Source organism: Rattus norvegicus, chromosome 3, assembly GCF_036323735.1.
Source record: "Rattus norvegicus strain BN/NHsdMcwi chromosome 3, GRCr8, whole genome shotgun sequence".
NCBI classification, from domain to species: domain Eukaryota; kingdom Metazoa; phylum Chordata; class Mammalia; order Rodentia; family Muridae; genus Rattus; species Rattus norvegicus.
This window is the reverse complement of record NC_086021.1, coordinates 32,385,427-32,407,425: the sequence shown is the minus strand read 5'-3', so window position 1 is coordinate 32,407,425 and position 21,999 is coordinate 32,385,427. Positions and strand designations below refer to the sequence as shown.

Here is a 21,999-nt window from a genome sequence, read left to right as displayed (position 1 = left end):
CTGCATGTCCTAGACCATGCGACAACACAGAAAGTGGCCCAGACTTTCACTCTTCTGAGGGGACTATAGCAACATCTGTGGGACATCGAGGGAACTACTGATTCAGTGGTAGAGACAGTGCTACACAGGTGTGGATAACATCACTTCCTGGTATTATCTATGTGCTAAAAAAGCAATATGAGAAAACAGAGTGAAGGAGGAAATGAAGGCATCACTGTCTGCTGATTCTGAAGCCAAAGCACTGTGCTGACACCAGGGTCACCTGACAACCATGGCCATTTAAAAGTGAAGGCTAAAGTATTTTTAATGTAGGTGTGTTGTTTCTCAACAGCCACTATGCCAAGAGGACTCAACCCCATTCAGATCTGCTTAGAGCAGAGGTGCTCAGTGTGTGGTCCTGATCTCTGTCGGGTTGTCAGGGGAAACCCAATCATAAACTTGTTTCCACTGCTATTCCTCAGCTGTAATTTTCGACTGAGTGGTATGTCTATTCCAAAGGCCATAAAATGTGTGCTTCCCCTGTGGCGGTGACCACAGGCTGAGAAGCACTGGCTTTAGGACCACTAAGTTGCTTCTTTTGGCTTCAGGGTGCTGGGGACCCCAAGGGAACACTGAACGGAGAGAGCTGGGGACCTCTGCCCTCAGTTAGATCCACCCCACAAGCAAGACACTTGCCACTTCAGAGCGAAGAATTCAGAGTGAGGTAAGAAGACACGGCTGACACCATGCCTTCTGCCACCCGCCGGGTATAGCAGCCAGTACCTGTAACTCCTGACTCTGGTTGTAGAATTCTTCTCGGTCATGCTGCAGCTGTCTGATTTGGCTATGCAGCTGGGTCACCATGGTGTCACGTTGTTGCTGAAGCTGACTGTATCGGGCTTGTTCTTTCTGCAGACTCACCTTCCACATCTGGATGTCCTTCTCTTGTAACTTCAACTGATCTTTCTAGCAAAGGCAGAAACACTACTATTTTAGCTGTTACCCAACATGGGCAGTGACACTCAAGCTTAACACATGTCACCAACATTGACAGCTACACACTGCTCTGAATGCTAATCATATACTTAATGGGTCTGGTGCCTCTCTACTGTCAAATTTTTTTCTAAACTCACATCAGCACATGGAACCTTTTTCAAGGAACTTCTGACACTTGCTGAAGTCCTAGATGCCTACTGAGGAGGACCTTGAATACACAGTGTGTATCCTCTGAAATGCTGGGCCCTGACTCAGTGTGCCAGCTAGAGCAAATGCTCACTGGTATGAGTTAACACCACAGGCTACACACAGAATGCCACTAACTCTTATTATCTACGGAACGTGAGAAGAGCATCAAAGGCTGAACGTGAGACCCCTGCTGTGGTGCGCACCTTAAATCCCAGCGCTTGGGAGGCAGAGGCAGAGAGGCAGAGGCAGAGAGGCAGAGGCAGAGAGGCAGGGGCAGGGGCAGGGGCAGGGGCAGGGGCAGGGGCAGGGGCAGGGGCAGGGGCAGGGGCAGGGGCAGGGGCAGGGGCAGGGGCAGGGGCAGGGGCAGGGGCAGAGGCAGAGGCAGAGGCAGAGGCAGAGGCAGAGGCAGAGGCAGAGGCAGAGGCAGAGGCAGAGGCAGGCAGGTCTAGGTGAGTTTGAGGTCAGCCTGGTCTACACAGTGAGTTCCTGTCCCAGGGCTCTATAGAGAGACCCTGCCTCAAACAACAAACAAACAAACAACCCCCCCAACAAAAATATCAAAGGCTTAAGGTAAAAACCAACACTCAAAGTCCATATCTGGTTGGCTTTAAATCCATGGCATCAAACATCTTCAGTTCTGCGCCATGAAACAAACTCCTTTGGCCCTTTACATGAATGCCACGCAGTCACAAAGGCATTTGTTCTTGTGGTTCTTGAGAGTGTGGGAGAATTAGCCATGTACCCCTGTAACTCACAGCTAAGTGGCCTGCCCTTGGCCACTCAGGGCAGAGCTGGGACCCCCACGACACCCCCAACTCTGCAGCTGCTCCCACAGAGCAGTGGATGGGTGGGCTCGCCCTGGCTGCTCACCATCGCTGCGTTGTGCTCCTCCAGGGCCGCAGCTCGGATCACCTTGCGCAGCAGCCTTCTGTTCCTCAGTGCATGCTGCTGCCGCTTAAAGCGTTCGTACAGCAGCTGATTGTGCAGTAAGAGCAACTGGTCTCGGAGGGTCCGGATCTCATCTGAGGGGGGAGAGCCTGATTGTAAAGCAGAGGGAAGGTGGCAGATAGGCCTTTTACACATAGTTCCATCAAGGCCCTCCCATGTGCCTCACTTAAGAGACAATTCTCAGGGTCTTGGAAGACAGCTCAGACCACGAAGCGCTGTGCAAGCATTGGGGGCCTGGTTTGACCTCCAAAACCCATATAAAAAGAGACAGCACCCTTGGGGCTTGCTAGCCTGCTACCCTTGCTACACTGGCAAGCTCCAGTCGAGTGAGAGACCCTGTCTCCACGCACATGTACACACAATTCCAACACTTCCCAATTAGTCTGCTAGTTCCTAGCACCACCATTCCTGGGAAATGGGGAAATCTACTTTCCTTCCCTTTAAAGCACCCACAAGTGGTATGGAGAGAGGCTTCTGAGGCTGGAGCCTGGTCCTGGAGATACATCTGACCTCCTTTCTCTCTGCCACTGTCCCTCAGTGCTGGGCTTCCCAGGGAGATTTCCTAGCACATTCCCACCAAGTTGATCTTCTTGAGGGAAACCTGGGGCTCACTTTTTCACTAAACTCCTAAGATCACACCTGCCACTCCCTAAAAACACCAAATGCTGACTGCAAGGCTTGGGGTTCTCTCAGCAAGCAGAGAAGCTGACTGGGAAGGAGCCAGAGGAGGTCCCTTCCTAAGGGCACCCCCAGGACAGAGAAGGGGTGAGTGGGTCTGGATGTGAACCGAAGCAGCGTTTACCTCCAAAGTGGGTCCAGTCAACAGACTTGCTGGGCAAGGACAACCTAGGAAAAGATTTCACAGGAAGTTACTGATCATCTGATCTTCAAAATGTGAACCCGGACTTTCTGTTGTTGGTGTGTTCTGAAAAAGTCTCATGCAGCCTAAGCTGGCTCTAAACCTGCTATGCAGTCAAGGATGATGCTGAACTTCTAATCCTCCAGCCTCTACCTCCCAAGTGCTGGGACTGCAGGCATGGTCCACTGTGCCCCATTTTATATGGTTTTGGGGATCAAATGGAGGGCTTTATGAATACAAGGCAAGCACTTAGCTAATTGAGCAACACTCTCAGCCAAAACAAATGGACTTTCAACTGGAGAGCTTAGCTCATGTCTCGTGGTCAGAATCTGCAGTGCTTAGGGAAACTTTCAAACTCCAATGACACAGAGCTGAAGGGAGTCTTAGTGGCAGGGAATGGGCGGGCAATTCATTGTATATAACTAGTCCCAGCCCTAGCACTGAGCTCCCAGGCTTGATGGCTGTGCCACAGGATTTCTCCAACCACCCTCTGCAGATAAACACGAAATCCTCCTGCCACCACTCTCCTTATGGACACAGAGCCACTGTCCTTGGATAAGCTACTGTCAGCCTGTTACGATAAACGTAGTTCATTTACCTGACTCCAATACATCAAATTTCATCTTGTAAGTGGAGGTTTCAATATTACAATTCTTGTCAAATTTCATCTTAGTGTATTATATAGAAAAAAGGTAAAAACTAGCCAGGGATGGTGATACATCCTTGTAATCTCAGCTTCTGGGAGACCACAGTAGGAAGATTATGAGTTCCAGACTGGCCTTGGCTACATAGTGAGACCCTGTCTCAAAACAAAGAAATAAAACTAGCATTTCCCCAGAACCAGTGGCAACTTAGCCAGGTGATTCTTTTCTTTTCTTTCCCTGGAATCCTCTAACAGGTGACAGGGTGTAAAAGAAAAAAGAAAAACAAAACAAACCACTGAAAACTATTGCCTGAGGATTCAGTGGCTGAAGACTAGGGTACCTCTGTCCTTCAGGAACCCTGGCACTCTGAGGAGTGTCTAACCTCCTGAACATGAGAATGGTGGCAATCTAATCTTTCACCAGTAGCACAAGAGAAAATAAACCACTGTGACCGGAGGACATAATGAAACCGGTGTAACTCAACACTGAGCTATTGTAACGTCAATTTTATGTCTGCTTTCCAGAGAACAAATGTGCAAACAGTCACTGGGGCATCCATAGAGGCCCAGAATGACCTGCACTGAAGACTAATTTACAAATGGGCACCCTCTTCCTCACAGATCATCTCAGACTGTACACATGCAAAAGCAACAGAAAAGGAGGCTTACTAAGAAAACACAAGAGAACAAGCTGCCTTGGGTACGGGTGGACAGAGGTAGCTGTGTCCTCACGATCTTGTGCCATGTAAAACAGTTAAAGGCAACAGCACGGCCTGGCTCACCTGCTCAGTTCCTTGCTGTGTGCCCCTGCTCCCTGCTCTAGCAGTCTGTCCAGTACTTCCATTGGGGAGGTAGAGGGCACACAGTCTTCCTCAGGGTTTCCTTTCGCTTTCTTCAACAGCTCTTCAGTCTTTTTGCTGACAAAGTGACAGGCAGTCTTTGGCAAGGCCACCTCAAAGAGATGATCATATGGGGGAAGCTGCCCACTTCCAAAGCTCACTCCCCTCTGAGGTGGAATTTTGCAAGGGCTGGGAGTGAGGATACTGGTCTCCAGAGAAGTCTGGCGATCCCTGTCCCCAGCGGGACTGGCATCAGCACTGCCAGAGGGTGGGTCTATGGGAGTAAAGGCTTGCTTTGGTGTGTCAGGCCCATGTTTGTCCAGGGAGGAGTGCAAAGGCTCAGGGTTCACGCTGAAGCCCTGAGTCCCAGAGGCTGCTGAGTGAGTCTTCCGCTGAGAACCAGAGAGACTGTCTCGGTAGAAGGGAGAGTCAAAGCCCCCTCGAGGAGCTACAGGATCCGCCTCTGCAGTGGTGATCTCAGAAAGCTCTTTAGATATCGCAGCTGAAGGGAGAGTGGGGAAACAAGGGAACCCTGTAAACACTCGGCCAGGCAAGTGGGCTTGGGTTTGTGTACTACAGGGATTGTATGCTGGCAATACATGTTTCCTGTATTCCTGTATTTCCTTTTCCTGTACATGCTGGAACCAACACCACCTTTCACCCCAACGCAGAAAAGTCAATCGAGCCTGAGTTATGACTCTAGAGCCCAGGCCTGAGACAGAAGGACACTTCATCACCTTGTAGCCACCCAGGGATGTTACCTTCTTCCTTATCTTTCTCTATACTGTCTTCCTCTGAAGCCAGGTCACCTAGGAAATCTGGTAGATTCCTCAGAGTGACGGAACCTTTGCTTCCAGGTAGATCCTCTGCAGAGAGACAGACAGACAGAGACAGAGACTCAGGCCATACTGGTTAACCCTGGAAGCACAGTGGCATGATGTGCACACACATCTACAACAGTTCTTCTAGCTGAGCAGAGAAAGTTGGGACCACTACAGAAGATGGAGAACTTACACATCATTTTCAGAGGTTTCAAACCCAACCCCATAAAAAGGACAGTTCTCAGCCATAATGTCTCTGATAATAGATAAAATCACCTTGTTTGACCCGCTCAGAGAAGATGCACTTCAGAGAGTAGCTTGACAACCTTCTAATACTGCTGTTTCATATCCCTGGGAGGCAGCATCGGTGCTATCTCAGAGAACCCTTCTTCACCTGGCTTAGCTTTTAAACTAGAGTTCAACGCGAAGAGGCAAGCAAGGTCTACCATTCCCCGGGGAGCTTACCTAATCCGCGGTCACTCGGAACATCCTGCTGTCTGGGTAGGTAAGGCCTTGAAGAATCTGCTCTTTCTTCCTGAAATGGAAGACAGTGAAAACGCTGGGCATATTCTGTGGCACACGGAATTTAAAGGAATCTAAAGGTTAGCTTAGTGAACTGCTGGACTCCAGGATCCCTTTAGAATCTTAAAAAAGATCCTTAGTGATCCCTGTCCCAAGCAGGACTGGCATCAGCACTGCCAGAGGGTGGGTCTATGGGGGTAAGGGCTTGCTTTGGTGTGCCAGGCCCATGCTGAAAACAGCTCAGGGTTAAGAGTACTGACTGGGCTGGGGATTTAGCTCAGTGGTAGAGTGCTTGCCTAGCGAGCGCAAGGCCCTGGGTTCGGTCCCCAGCTCCAAAAAAAAAAAAAAAAAAAAAAAACCATTAAAAAAGAGTACTGGCTGTTCTTCCTGAGGACCTAGGTTTGACTCCTAGGACCCACATGACAACTCACAGCCATCTATAACTCCAATCCCCGAGTTACACAAAGTATCTGATGCTTTCCTCTGGCTTCTGTGGGCACCAGGCACAAATACTCATACACATAAAATAAATACTATATATATATATATATATATATATATATATATATATATATATATATATATACTGTATAATATATATATATGCTTCTATTTTATGGCTAAATTTACCAAAAATGTTTCATATAAAATTGAAACATAAATTAAAGAGAACTTATTAACTTAAAAATACAACTATGTCATGTTAATGTGTATAGCATACTTTTATGGAAAAAAATGCATTTTCTAAAACAATACTTAAAATTGCCACATTTTTACACTCTCTTTTAATAATTTTAATTAATGAAAACCAGTTGAATGTGCCTACATTTTACTCTCAATATACTTTAATGTGTTACTTTGGCTGAAATGTAAGAAAATCAGGGTCTTTACAGATATTTAACAGTAAAATGTATATTACATCTTACGGTTTCTAATCATAGCTCTAGTGTGGAACCTGAAAACACACATTCTTCCTACTGTGTATTGATTTGTTTTTTGTGTGGTATGAACAGGGTTCAGAGGTCAGAATCCCACGTTATCACTCTCTGATGCCTTCTGGAGCCTGGGCCTGTCACTTAACCTGGAATTTAGATGGAGCCAGCATCTACCTGAGACGGAGGTACCCCCGACCTCCAACGGCAGGGCTGGGGGACACAGCCTGCTCAAACATGTGGCTTTGGCATGGGTACTGAAACCTGGCTTGGATCTTCAATGCCTACACAATTAGCACTGATGCAAGCGCAACACTTTTCTTGTTGGCTTGGTTTGGTTGCTTGTTTATTTTGAGACAGGGCTTCTCTGTGTAGCCCTGGCTGTCCTCAAACTCACTCTGTACTTGGACTCAGAGATCCACCTGCCTCTGCCTCCCAAGTGCTGCAGCTAAAGGCTTGTGCCATCATGACAGCCACAGACATAGAGGCACAAGATATTTTAGGGTTTTTTGTTTTGTTTTGTTTTGTTTGTTTTGAAACAGAGTTTCTCTGTGTAGTCCTGGCTGTTCTGGAACTCACTCTGTAGACCAGGTTGGCTTCAAATAGGCACAAGTTTTTTAATGACCTATTTTTCCTTGCAAGGTTGCATTTTAAAATTGACTTTAGATATTGTCAGCTGTTTACCTTGAAGTGACAGACTTGGTTTATCCTTTAAGAAACTGTCATAGGTAGAAGAAGAAAACATAAGCAAAGTGCATATAAGAATGAAAATGTTATAACAAAATCCATTAGCTTGTACTGAGTTTGAAAACAATCAATTAAAAGGAAAGTTCCTGCCAAATATTCAGGCCGGAATAAACCAGTCAGTTGTCTTTCAGATAAATCAAGTTGTATAGGAAAAAAGCAGCGAGTTTAGCTCCCACTCCAACAGCAACAAGAGGACTCACCTCACCCTGCAGTGTGCGATAAATCACGTTTGAGTTTATTTTGTTCATTTGCTTGTCCTTTTGAGACAAGGTCTCACTGCTTCTAGACTGGCCTTGAATTCATAATCCTCCTGCCTTCACCTCTGGAGCCTGGATTAAACAAGTGCCATGATACTAGCTACATTCCCTGTGGGCGTGTACATAATTTCAAGGTCCAGATTTAATGACACCTCACCATTTCTTTTTCCTGTAGAATCATGCTTCTCATCTCCCCCTTCTATTTCTAAGCTAAAAACCATGTTAGGGAAGATACAATACCTTGAGAGTCTGGTCTGTAACTTGATCTATGCTAAGGGTATCTTACTACTGTCTGAACAGTCAAGGCCATGAGAAGGGCACACATGAGAAGGCACCCAGCGGTCCACGCTGACTTGAAAGCTGGTCTAATCCACTGGATCCTGGGATTGGCAGCTCTATCATGAGAACTGGTGGCATCTACTTTTCCATTATTATGATTCCACTCCATCCATCTGGACCAAGACTGTACCTGGCTTCACAAAGTGAGGTGTGGGTGTACTGGCATCTCAGGCCTGGAGCTCACCTTCCTGGGGGGTGTGGCTGAGGCCTGGGAGGCTGGACCGTGCGCACAGTCGTCTTGGGGACAAGGCGGGGCTGGGGGAGGAGAGGTCGCTGGGGTTCCTGAAGGAGTTCCTTTTCCACCTGCTCAGACACAAGGACAATACATAGAAAGGCTGAGCCAAAAGCAAGGCTGCTGTTTCCTTAACACTGCTGTCACTACAGATACGGTGATCCAGTTAGCTTCTCAGTGTCTGTCTGCTTTCTTACTCATTCTGAGAAGCCCAGAAACTTACACTAAATTTCAAAAACAAGTTTATTACTGCCATATGGCCCCCATAAAACACAGGCCCAAACCAAGCAATCAAGTCCCACCTAAGACCCACATACCAGTGGTAGTACCAAAGGCTTTACTGTATGGATGTGACAAATCAGCCGGGACATTTCCAGGAGACGTAGGAGGAGTGGTCATACCACAGACTGCAGATGGGCTCCAAAGACTAGCCTACAAGTCAGATCAGAAATCAGCAAGGGAGCACTGAGCCCTGCACACACTGAGCCCCGCACAAGGTCTCTAGGCAATGTTTGCTTTTGATGCAGAGTTTCAACTACAAGGAGCATGTTGTGATATCTTTACCACAAGACAAGTTGTATTTCAAGTGTCTGGACTCCAAGGTGCTTCATGGCAACAGTGACTTTGTCTGCTCATATCAAGAGCGCTTAAATGGCCCTCCTGAAACTCACACTGTGTGTGCAATTTCCCCATTACATACGAAATCCTGACCACTGGCCCAGCTTCACCCGGAGGCAGAGGTGGAGAAGGGATGCTGAGTGGCACCGTACTTGCAGCGGCTCAGGTAACGGCCGTGTTGATAGTGAACTCAAACTCTGAGGTAGCTGCCCGGGGGTACTGAACAACATCAGCCGAGAGGTGGAGGAAGGGGTGGAAGTAGCGCCCCCTGAAATGAAAGGGAAGGAGGCAGGGGTGAGTGTAGGGTGCTGGGCCACTCTGATAGCTAACCACGATCCTCTAGACCACATGATAACACTCAATTCTCTATTTAAAACCCTTGGCACTGGGACATCCCTGGGAACAGAGTAACACTTAGGGTTCTCATGGGGTTTGAGACAGGGTCTCGCTGTATATCCCTGACTGCCTAGAACTGGCACAAGGACCGTGCAGGCCTGAACTCTGAGGTCCACTGCCTCTGCCTTCTGAGCGTCAGATTCCATGTGTTCACCACTTCTACCCTTTAAAGGTTCTTTAAGTAGCTTTTGGAAGTTAAAAGTTCAGGTAGGCGTGACTCTACTTATGTACCAGGATAGTTTAAAGGGCACACCATGTCTAGCAGTCTGATGTGCAGACTCCATTCCAGCTAAAGACAGAAAGTGCTGTGCATCCAGATTCTTAGACCATGTCAGTCTAGAGCCTGTGGCACCCGCCCAGTGGAAGCTGAGCTTCAGTGTCCTATGACACAGGGGCCGCCTGTAAGCACGTGGACCTTGACTGTGTTATGTGCTGTGGATTGGCCTGGGATCTGCTGTTATTAGATAAGACAGCAAGAACAGTTAAGCTTGAAGGATAGAAAACCACTCAAACAAAGCGGAGGCAAACTCTGATGCATTTCAGAAGACCCTAGGTAGTAAAAGATGAAGTTGCAAACACAGGAGACCAAAGCAGCTTTTTACCATAGCTATTCTGTGTGTCCACGTAAGAGCTGGTGGTGACATCAGCTGAACGGTGAGGGAAGCAGGCAGAGAGCTGGTGAGACACAGCATCGCCATCTTCATATGAGGCTTCGGTAGGGTCCAGAGAGATTTTGGCACACTCTATTACAACATCATGAGTTTCTAATGTCTTCCACCTAGAAAAGGGAACATAAGTCAAAAAAAGCATGCATAATCCATCTAAGCACACCAGTTAAATCAAGAGGCCAGCTCAGTGGCAGCCACTGGACTGTGACTACCAAAGAATGAGGCACAGCCATGCCAACCCAGGCAGGAGACAGCACTAGGACAAAAACTTGCCATCAGTTAACAAGCCACTTCCTCAAGTTAGCATGGTTTCCTCATGTTAACAGAACTAATTGGAGAAAAAAACCATCACCAACAGAGACAAAGAACAGCCTCTTAAACTACACAGATGGCTCTCAGGGAACTCTGCTTTGAAACAAAAGAATCAGGAAATGGAGGAGCTGGAAGGCACCAAGGAGCTGGCTGACCTAAGGTCTCCAACCAAAGCCTAGGGGTTCTTCTCGCACATCCCTGGATTAGGAATACTGTGTGACCAACTAAGACTAAAGGTCATGTAAAGCACTGTTAAAGGGTTCCTCCATGTGAGCCTCAGGCCCACCTCCAATTAATCCTACAGAACCACAAGAGACAGTGCTGCACCACAGCATGGCTTTCACAGAAATAAGGGCAGTCATAGGGAGCTGTCCTCCAGCTGGACGGTCAGTACAACATTGTGAGCAACAGACTTTCAACAGACCAGTTGCTGCTGTGGGCCTTGGAAATCTTTTTTTTTTTTGGTTCTTTTTTTTCGGAGCTGGGGACCGAACCCAGGGGGAAATCTTCTTTACTGTGGTCACAGCTGTTGTCAAAACTTAACAAAACTATTGTGTGTAAACCATACACCTCATTGAAGGCAATTTTAAAAATTATGCCTTCCAATACTGAAGGACTCTCACCATCTTTCTGTTTGAGTTTTCTGTCTTAAGTTTTTTGAGACAAGGTCTCACTCTATGGTCCTGGCTCCCCTGAAACTCATTCTGTATCCCAGGCTGTCCCTGAATTTGTGACAATCCCAAGTGCTTGCTAAGATGCACCTGCCTAGAATATAATCTCTTTTTAAAGGATTTCTTTTTCTCTTTCTTTCTTTCTTTCTTTCTTTCTTTCTTTCTTTCTTTCTTTCTTTCTTTCTTTCTTTCTTGGCAATGCTACAGCAAGACATAGAGATTAAAAAGATTTCTTTTTCTCTTTCTTTCTTTCTTTCTTCCTTTCTTCTTCCTTCCTTTCTTCCTTTCTTCCTTTCTTTCTTTCTTTCTTTCTTTCTTTCTTTCTTTCTTTCTTTCTTTGGGGGTAATGCTACAGTGAGACATAGAGATTAGAGGCCAACTCATGGGAATTAGTTCTCTCCTTCCATCACGTAAGTCCTAGGGATTGAATAGGACTTAGCAGCAGGTGCCTTAAAAACCAATGAGCTGTTTCATTACTCTACACTATCTAAAATGAGAAAAAACAATACAAAACTGCCCTGCTGTGTGCCCACAGATAGAGTGACAGTATAGACATTCAAAGAACTAGCAGGATTCAGAAGGTAAAAGTGTCCACCCCACAAGGAAGCCTGGTAGGCCAGAGTTGACCCCTGGTACCCACAGAAAAAGCCAGATGTGGTAGTATTCAACTCTAATCCCTACAGCAATATGGGAGACAGAGACAGGAGTCTCAGCCAGAAGCTCTAGGTCAGTGTACTACAGTGACAAAAACATGCAAAGACCCTGCCTCAAAACACAGTGAGAGAACTAACTGATCCCTGAAAAGTTGCCCTCTGACCACCACATACACATGCCCTCCCACCCCCGCAAACACAAGCTTGGACTATAGCTTTGTCATAGATGCTTGCCCAACATCTACAGAAACCTGGAGTTACAGGCAACATCTATTCTCTTGCTTCCTTCTTGTATCTCTTCTGGGTCTGCCAAATGTTCTACAGATGCCCCTAAACCAGAAGAACACTTAAGACTATGCACACTGCCCTAGTACAAAATTGCTTGTAGAGCACAGAGCTCTAATGTCTGTGGTCTGAGTTCATAGTCACTCTCAGGGACCCTAGGGAGGGTGGATGGGGTGCCACCAGAGCACAGGGCTGCTTCCCTAAATGGCAAGTGTTTCAAGCCCTAGCCCAAGTCCCTTGGGTTATGGCAGTGCAGTGGGGAGGGCTCCACTTTCCACACCCTCAGTGTCACTAAACAGTGATTAAGTAAGGAGCAAGTCAGGACACATATATGCACAAGATTAATTTTAGTAAAGGAAGTAAGATTCCTTAATTAAACAACAAACAAACAAACAAAAAAACCAAAAAAAACCACTACATGGCTGCCAAGAGGACTTAGCAGGTAGACATCTGCAGCCAATCCTGACTGGCCAGGTTAAACCCGGGAACCCACCCACATGACAGAAACAGAAAATGATCCCAATAAGCTGTCCTCTGACCTCCACACACATGGCTCATGCATGCATGCATGCACACAGACAGAGACAGTAAATAAACATAAAAGAGGATTACACTAGATGTTTTACTTATGTTTGCAGTGCTGGGGACTGAACTCTGAGTATTATGCATGCTAGAGAAGCATCCAGTTACATATTTTTACAATTCTTTTTATTTATTTATTTATTTATTTTGGTTCTTTTTTTCGGAGCTGGGGACCGAACCCAGGGCCTTGCGCTTCCTAGGCAAGCGCTCTACCACTGAGCTAAATCCCCAGCCCCTATTTTTACAATTCTTTTGTGTGCAATAGAGCATCCCTAAAGGGGTCAGAGGACAACTTATGGGGGTGGCTCTCCTTCCACCATGGCTTCAGGTCCTCAGGCTCATGCTTTCGGCCACTAAGCCACCCACTGGTTCTAAATGTTTTATTTAAAGATTGAGCAAAATCATGCACTGTATTTCCTTGATACTTAAATATATTTATTAAAAAATTTTGTATTTAGTCTTTGTGTGACAAGGTTTCTCTGTGCAGCCCACATTGTCCTGGAACTCATTCTGTAGACCAGGCTGGCCTAAAATCAGAGATCTTGCCTCTGCCACCTGGATACTGGGAGTTAAGGCATGTGCCACCATCCCTGGCTTAAATAGACTGTTTATATTTTAATATCTCTAAAATTGCAAACTACAATCTTAACAGCTACACATCTGTTTAGCTGGTATCCCTCCTCTCAGATCCACATAAAATGTGTGTTGTGCATTTGATGGCATCTCAGGGTCAGTTTATAGTCCCCACAGACTATGATCACAGGGCCGGGGGGATGGAGACAGGAGACTGCGCGGTCAAGGCCCACCTGGACCTTGTCCCAAAAACCAGAAACAAGTCAGTGCCACGTCCAGGTGCCTTGCCCTGTTCTCTGTGACTGCTCTGGCTACTGCCTCCACGTCTGCTTCTGAACTGCTTCCCCCTTAAGGCTCAACAAGTGCACTGTGCTTCTCACTTGCTGCCCTGCTCTGAGGACCAGCGTCACTGCCATGCACCCTTCCCTCTCCTTGAGTTGAACAAGTATTAAGGCTATGTAAGCACCAGTCCTGGAGGGTTCTGATACAGTTTCTCATGCGGTATGACCTGGCATTGTTTCCTTCTCCCAGTTTGTGAGGTGTCCAATGCTAAGTGAACTACCCAGGCCACTCTGGACTAATGCCCACTGTTTCTCTCATATAATGAAATGCAAAATCTACCAGATTAGTCCCCTCTCCCCACTGAGCTCCCTTCTGGAGCTGTGTCAGCCTCTGGCTCAGTGTTCTGACACCTCTGTGACCAGCCTACCTTCACCCCTCTTGGGCTTACTTGGGAAAACACTCTCCCATAGCCAGCTGGGGAGGCAATGGGGTAACTCTGAAAACTCTGAGTCTTGTCCTGTCCAGAAGAGTCCCACACCACAGAACTCTAACCTGGAACCTTCTTTTTTTTTTTTTTTAAGATTTATTTATTTAATGTATACGAGTATACTGTAGCTGACTTTAGACACACCAGATCTCATTACAGATGGTTGTGAGCCACCATGTGGTTGCCGGGATTTGAACTCAGGACTCTGGAAGAGCAGTCAGAGCTCTTAACCGCTGAGCCATTTCTTCAGCCCCGACCTGGAACCTTCTTGAAGGAGTTGAGAAGCTAACACTATCCTGGCTTCTGGTTCTTATTGTCTGGGTATTTTCATCTTCCCACTCTCTGAAAGGTCTATTCCTCTAGTGTTCTTCAATCTCACAGAGTTGAGGCTGGGCAGCATTCCTTTGCACTGATGGAGCTGTGCACTTGACCAACACCTTCAATCTAGAAACTTCAACTTCAGGAAATTTCTTTTACAAGCTCTCCTATCAAAGTGTCCTCTTCTCCTTTTACAGGTGTTTTTATTGTCTATTGGGCGCCACCCAACATTTTAAATCTGTCTCCTGCCTCTGTCCTTTATTCAACTGAGCCAGTCTCAGCTCTATTCCAGTTCCTTAGCTGAAATACTTATTTGGGAGTTCATTTTAATTTCAAGAGAATTCTACTATGTCAGAATGCCTTTACTGTGTCACCCTGCCTCCATATAACCATGCACAATTGGCTGCTCTATGGCTTTGCTGTCAAGATTTTCTTCCTGGCTCCCTTTCCTCATCACAGTAGACAGAGCCTCCTTCCAAGACCAAATGGTCCACACCACCAGGCACTGAGCTGCTGTGTGTTACTTCTGAGAGAGAAGGTCTCAGGTTAATATGGCGGACTGAATATTTCTACCCCACTGTACAATCTCCTGATGTTCCGCCATCTATAGTAAAGACCTATTTTCAAATACAAAGCACAGGGAGAAAGAGAAGACAGAGAGCACAGTGTCTAAGTCCGGAGAGCAGCAGACAGACTTATGTCCAACCTCAGAAGCAAAGTCCTAAGCCAGAGCTTAAGGGAAAAAGAAATGCTTCAGGCCACCAGTTAGCTGCCACACACTGAGAGCAACCCTTAGGAGTCCAAAACCTCACAACACGGCCCCAGTGCTGGTATCCAACCCTGGATGCAGGTTCACAGAAAGGCTCTAGATCAACACGCCCAACCTCACAAGTACAGTTCCTGTCTTCCCACCCAAAGCTTTTATGAAAAGCCTCAAAGACTTAAAAAGGACAAATCAAAACAAGTAAATGAAGGGAGGGTGCTTAGAAGAAATAGACCATGAAGGGAAAATAAAAGACACTGTATCCAAGAGACAAAGAAAGGAGACTAAAGACAAGCACTCAGCAAGCTAAAGAGAGCACTCAGGTGAGAGGCACAAAGGTGGGAATAACTAAAGGGGAAGCTGCATTTCAATGACAAGAAAGCCTGTGGAGTAGACTAAAAATAGGTTCTGATATCACCACTGGGGATGTAGAAAGGACAGACAACCAGAGTAGGAAAGCCACTCCTGCAACATTAAAGAAAACCTCCTAAGACTTAAAGCTTGTATGCTGAACAATGACAACAGATTCATGCCAAGGTGTGTCACAGGGAAACTTCAGAATATCATGCCAACAGAGATATATTCTGTCAGACCCCATGGAGGAAAACGTACCATCAACACTGTCAGCAAAATGGCAGTGGGTTCTGCCTCCAATTTCTGAAGAAGACTAACTCTCAACTCAGCATTCACACCCAACCAAGTCAACAGCATCTGGCTAGAAGATACAGTACAGCACAACCTAAGTGAGGGGCTGGGAGATGGCCCAGTCAGAAAAGGAAAAGTGTTTGTACAATCCCTGGAACCCATACCTATCACCAAACAAAACAAAACAAACATAGTGGGGTGCTTTGCTATGATGAATTCCAGATTCAGTAAAAGATTATGCTTCAAAAATAAGATGGAGAATTGATTAAAGAAAACACCCACCTCTGGTCTTCACGTGCACACATGTGTGTGTAACTGCCAACTCACACAAGTAAAAAAAAGATACAAAATATAGGAAATAGTAGATGGTGCCCAGGAAACAGGCCAAGCAATAGCTCAGGAGAACAAGCCCAAAGTTAGGTCACCACAGGCTTATCCTAGAACAGACCAGCCAAGAGACAAGCATGTTACAGCACACCTCCTCTTAGCCGAGGTGCAGCATCCAGTGATCTGAGAAAACCTGTCTCACTACACACTGAGGAAGCTCACTCCCTCCATCAGCACAGCCTTTACTCCACAAAAGGATTCTGCACAGACCTCCCCTGATACCAGAGCATCCAAAACAGCATATCTGAAGCACAGCCCTCACGAGCAGCTTTGGGAGACACACACAGGGATAGTCTATGCTTCCCAGGCCTCACTTGTGACCTCTCGCAATGACTCCCCTGAAGGCAGCTTAAAGAAGGTGAAGCCAGGCCCACGAAGGCTGACAATGCTCCAGTCTATCCTCATCCTCTGCAAGGTGGCCTCTAAGAGCAGTCAGCTCTCAAAACAAGCCACACAAGGCAGACTACAGAAAGAAGAGTGAACAGAAAGGAAGGCAGCAGCTGCCTCTGAGGAAGATCGGGAGCAGGGAGGAAGAGCTTCTAAGACAGAGCTAACATGTTTGCATGCTCTTACAGTTTGCTTTAAGCTGACTTAGGCTGCACCACAGCAGTAGACTGTAGAGGCACAACTCTAGAAGGATTACCAGGCACGAGCCAGTCTTTCAGAGATACCCCAGCTCAGTTTTCCCCCAAAGCTTCCACCCCTCCCTGGGGATCGTAAGCCTGCCTGACAGGCAGAGGAGCTGTGCCTCTTGCAACTCAGCAGGCCCACAGCTCCTCAGGAAGCGCGTGGAGATTCCCGCAGGGCCCATGGTGATTGGGAAAGGAGGAATCAGACACCTGGCAACGTTTATGGAGAAAGGGACCCAAAGAGGCTCCTAACTCCAAATCTGGTCTCAGTAATCTCCTAGTTTCTTTGTTGTTGTTGTTGTTGTTCTTCTTTTCCTTTTTTCGGAGGAAAAAAGGGCCTTGCGCTTGCTAGGCAAGCGCTCTACCACTGAGCTAAATCCCCAACCCAATCTCCTAGTTTTTGGCTTCCCAATTAACTTACCGACCCAAATACCAAAAAGCAAGCCTTCCTGGGCTTCATGAGACAGGCAGTAGCTGTCACCACCTCTGCTGTGCTCACAGAGTCAGTAGCTCTCTGTGAAGAGAATGCTTTAGATGCAAAGTTCTAGCCCATTACACAAGTGGAATATCTATATTCCCACCGGTATCCATAGATCACATTTTCATCTCTTAAGAGACTCAAAAATTCTGTCACTAATTTAGTTTCTGTACCTTCGAGGGTCCAGTTCATGGTCCTTGGATCCAGTCACTAATTCCGGGTGAATTCGCACATGCTCCATCATTGGCTAGAAGAGTTCGGGTTGACAAATTATAGATGTGAAGTTGTGTGGCAAATCCACATGATGGAACATTATTTGACAACAAAAAGGAATACATGTCACAACACAGATGAACCCTGAAATAAGGTGAGCAGCCCATCACAAGAGACTGCACGCTGCATGATCCCATGGATGCACAAACCAGCAACTCTTGACTAGGAAGTCAGAAAGAGGATTAGTGGCTACCTAGGTGTGAAGTGCAGATGTCAAGGATTTCTTCCCAAAAGTTCCTGTCTGTCATATAATACAAAAGCTATAAAAGCACCTCTCTGAAAGCTCTAAGGATCCAATCAATGGGCAGGGTTGTTGGTTTGAACTCACCTTGACCACTTCTTCAAAAGTCTCCACGTTTTCCTTCATGCTGTAGTGAGAGCGCAGGAAGGAGACGAAGTTACAAGGGTACATTCCATAAAGGCGATGGAAGAGGGCATAAACACTGGCATGGAGGTGGACCAGGTAGACTTCTGTCACATGGCCTAAGGAAGGAAACCAGCGACAGTCGGCTCGCTGTACAGACGAACCTGAGGGTGGCAGCATGCTTTCCCTTGGAAGCTCTCCTACCGGGTTCCAGAAAGGTAAGACAGATGTACATTTGGATACACCACATGCCCCTGTTCAAAACACACCAGGGGATCCTCGGGCAAACTCCACTCTGCTTCACACGACCTAAAAGGACATTTACTCATCTCTGTCGTCCTCCTCCTCTCCAAGCATCCCTGCACGAAAAACTCCAAATACTCTTCCCACACTGAGCTGCCTGTGCACCACAGTCACTCCCTACAATCTGTACTGACATTTCCTGCCTGATTCAGATTTATCTTGAAAAGGGGCTCTTCCTCTCCCCCAGTGTTACACATAGTATTTGATACAAAATGTACATGTAAGGGTTTGTAGAATGAGCATGTAAGAGACTTTTAAAACCAAGTTAAGAGCTTTGCTATGCAGATTTGTACCTGAAGAGGAAGCATTACAAGGCAGAATTAGTTTAAGCTGCTGAGATATTTCCATTAATCTGGCCTTATCAAGATCCTATGGAAACTCTAGTTCTCTAGGAGTTTCCTTTCTCCCAAGAAGGTGTGACCAGGCTGATGCTCAATGGCCCCTATGCAGAAAGCTGCTGCAGTCCCCCGACAGGCCATAAATATTTCATCTTCTAATATAAATATTTCATGCTATGATTACCAGAAAACCCTGCAGTTCACAGACTGACAGCTGAACCACTCTGATCGGGCTATACTGCCTGCTGATATGATCTACTGTGGGAAAAATCCTACACACTGGACATATGTGTCCTAATGAACACTAGAGGCAGCTTCTTCCTCCTCCTCCTCCTCCATGCACAATCAATAGGTTCTCACAACTGAAGCTCTGACACTGTGGCTGTAAACATCAGCACAGGGCACAAACATTTTGTAAGCTCAGCTGTTTAGCACCCAGAGTTAGAGGCTGGGACTTAGTTTTACTAGTGAGATTCAGGAAGCTGTACATCCTGTGCCCAGTGTCTCTGACAATCCTTTCTGACCACCGTCATAAAGACAGTGTCTCACCAGTCCCGCTTCCTATGTGCCCTGTAATGAGTGCCCCCAAACATTTTCTCTTCTATATAGTGAATACCACATATCCTTCCTTCCTGGACAGCGCATGGCTGCTAACACTAGGGACAGCATTCTCTTGAGAAGCCTGATGAGGACCTTGGAGTTATACCTGGTTTCTTCAGGCACCATGATGAAAGACGGCCAAAGATGTCAAAGAAGTCGAGAAGGTGCTGCTTCCCTGACTGCGGGATCATCGGTAGCATGGTGATCAACACCAAGACACCAGTTGTGAGAACCACAACATCAGTGTCCATCTGCAGAAGGGAAGGGCGACGTCAGGCTCAGCACTGGGATGAGGGTCCAAATCCTGAGGTCACAGATCTGAAGCCCCTCTTGTGCTCATTTCCTGACCCCTAAGAATTTGAGGGACAGCACTGAAATAGACTTAGCAAAAAAAGAAGCACTGAGCCCTGTTGCCATTGCGGTGAGACTGGGAGATCATTTCCCATGTTCTACTTGGCTTGAAACTCCCGAATCCCAAATCCCTATCCCAGTGCCTGGATATGACAGTGTAAGAGACAGCTGGCACAGGGAACAGGACCCAGGGCACAGGGCACAGGACACAGGACAATGCTATCCCCACCTATCTGGCTAACCTCTAAGATGCTGACTCTCTGTTAACTGATTAAAGAACACTGCACATGGAGAGTCAGTTTATTATCTCACTAGTACTGGGAACCAAACCCAGGGCCTTCTGCATGCTAGGCAAGAGCTCCAACATAAGCCACATCCCCAGCCCAAACCACTATTTTTTAAAGGACTAATACAGGCCAAACATGGTGGCTAACTTCTATAATTCTAACAGCTGGGAGGCCAAGGCAGAACGATTGCTTTGAGTTGAAAGCCAGCCTGGTTCCTCAGTAATATATAGATTAACCAGGAATACATGTCAGGATTCACACATACACATAAAATACAAATAAACAAATCAATCCAAGGCAAGGGAGGTGGCTCAATGGATCAAGATACCCAGCACCAAGCCTGACGACCTAAATTCCCTGCTTGAGACCCACGTGGTAAAAAGAAAGAACTGACTCCTACAAACTTGGTTCAGTCCCTTTTCTGAACCAATATTTACAGAGGTATTTCCCTCAAAACCTTACAAATATCCTACCTTGAGACATTTCAGTAAAGAAGGCAGAAGAGGTGCTTGAGAGAGCTTATGCTTCCAAGATGGCTGCAGCCTCACAACATGCCCCAGCAGCGAGAGGATGGATAAGCGGGTGGCAGCTTTGCCTACATACTCATTCATTTTGTCCAAGAGGTGCTGAAAATATAAAACATCAAGAGAAAATTTCCGGGAAGCATATGAAGTTTACCAATAAACTGATAAACTCCAAGGTCTCAAGACTTCCTCTAACACAAGCACCAAAAGATGGGCTGGCGATGCACCTGCCCTGTAAAGGCTAGGGCTTGTTCAATCCAGGATTTCAGAACCACACTAGTGAACAAAGTTTTCTTCCTGTGGCCTGAGAGAACAGCTGCAGTGTAAGAAAAAGGATCCCTAACGACTGTAACAGCCAAGCACATACGCTCTAGCCTCAGCTAGAAGGCAGGCGCTATGCTGCTGCACTCAGCCCAGAATAAAGAAGAGCATGCAGCCCTGGGTGAACAACTTCACCAGCACATGCAGACGTAGAGGGCTGCACCAGGGCTTTCCCCTGCTTGGTAAATCCAAAAACCCGACTCACAGCACAGGTTTAAAGATCTTTATTTCAACTGTCATTAATTTACTCTAGTACTAGAATTATAAGATTTCTTTAAAGAGCAAGATCTGTAAAAAGCCTCTGAAATCAGTGCTATTTTGTCGATGTTCAGATTTTCCATGTCGATTTTCCAACCTATGGAGGAGCTGTTGCGGCTCACACCCACCCTCGCTTGGCTGAGGATATACGGACTGCCATGCTATCCCACCAGCACTCACCTTATCATGTGGCTCTTGCAGGGTGGTCAGGATGTGCAAGACCGGCTGAGAATTGGTTTCCAGGTAATAATCCACCAACGTGTTTACAAGCATAGGCCCACGTTCTAAACAAAAAGAGCAATCATCAAACTTATTTCCTTTTCCCTCAATGGGTGTCATAAAAGCCACAAAAAGCACTGTTTTTGGCCTAAATAAACACAAAAGTATATAAAATGCTATCTCAGTTAGATGGCTCGGTGGGTAGAGTGTTTGCTGAACAAGCATGAGAACCTGCATTCAAATGCCCAGAGCACATATAAAGAGCTAGGCTGGAGAGATGGCTCAGCGGTTAAGAGCACTGACTGCTGGGGCTGGGGATTTAGCTCAGTGGTAGAGCGCTTACCTAGGAAGCGCAAGGCCCTGGGTTCGGTCCCCAGCTCCGAAAAAAAGAACCAAAAAAAAAAAAAGCACTGACTGCTCTTCCAGAGATCCTGAGTTCAATTCCCAGGAACCACATGGTGGCTCACAACCATCTGTAATGGGATCCAGTGCTCTCTTCTGGTGTGTCTGAAGACAGCTACTAAATTAACAAACAAACAAATAAATAAAAGCTGGGCACAAAGCCAGGCAGTGGTGGTACACACCTTTAATCCCAGCCCCTGATCTACGGAGCAAGTTCCAGGACAGCCAGAGACACACAGAGAAAACCCTGTCTTGAAAAACAAATCAAAACAAACAACCACCACCACCACAACAACAAGCCTGACACGGTCATGAATGCCTGGGAGGTTGAGACAGGAAGATAAATTACTGCGACTCGCTGCCCACCAGCCTCACTCCAGATTCAGTGAGAGTTGATGTTTCAACGGAATAAAGCAAAGACTGGGATGCCCAAATGCCTTCTTCTAGCCTCTATGAGGTGAGTAGGTGTGCGAGCACGTGCACCAGGAAAGAAAGAGAAAGAAAGGGAGGAAAAGACAGATGGACAGACAGACTGGCTCAGCAGTTAAGAATTCTTTCTGCTCTTACAAGGACCCTACTATACCACCTATAACTCCAGTTCTCGGGAATTTGATACTAACCTCTTACCTTCGGAAGCACATGCACATGTGCAGTACACATAAACTCAGGCAAGCATGTTTGAATACATGCACACACAGACACACACAAA

General features: G+C 46.5%; 1 protein-coding gene across 17 annotated transcripts in view; it reads right to left on the bottom strand.

The window, feature by feature from the left end:
- Positions 1 to 21,999, bottom strand: part of Tsc1 (TSC complex subunit 1) — a 49,132-nt gene that overhangs the window by 9,140 nt on the left and 17,993 nt on the right. For 7 of the 17 annotated variants that reach the window (XM_006233844.4, NM_021854.2, XM_006233845.4 and 4 more), the window contains 15 exon segments: positions 20,850 to 20,953; positions 20,040 to 20,192; positions 19,035 to 19,179; positions 17,652 to 17,806; positions 17,224 to 17,297; positions 9,920 to 10,095; positions 9,074 to 9,189; positions 8,621 to 8,735; positions 8,256 to 8,374; positions 5,740 to 5,809; positions 5,215 to 5,319; positions 4,397 to 4,955; positions 2,915 to 2,958; positions 2,035 to 2,201; positions 763 to 945 (listed from right to left, as the gene is read on the bottom strand). In XM_006233844.4, the coding sequence (XP_006233906.1) occupies positions 763 to 945; positions 2,035 to 2,201; positions 2,915 to 2,958; positions 4,397 to 4,955; positions 5,215 to 5,319; positions 5,740 to 5,809; positions 8,256 to 8,374; positions 8,621 to 8,735; positions 9,074 to 9,189; positions 9,920 to 10,095; positions 17,224 to 17,297; positions 17,652 to 17,806; positions 19,035 to 19,179; positions 20,040 to 20,192; positions 20,850 to 20,953 (2,285 nt within the window). 17 annotated transcript variants of the gene reach the window in all.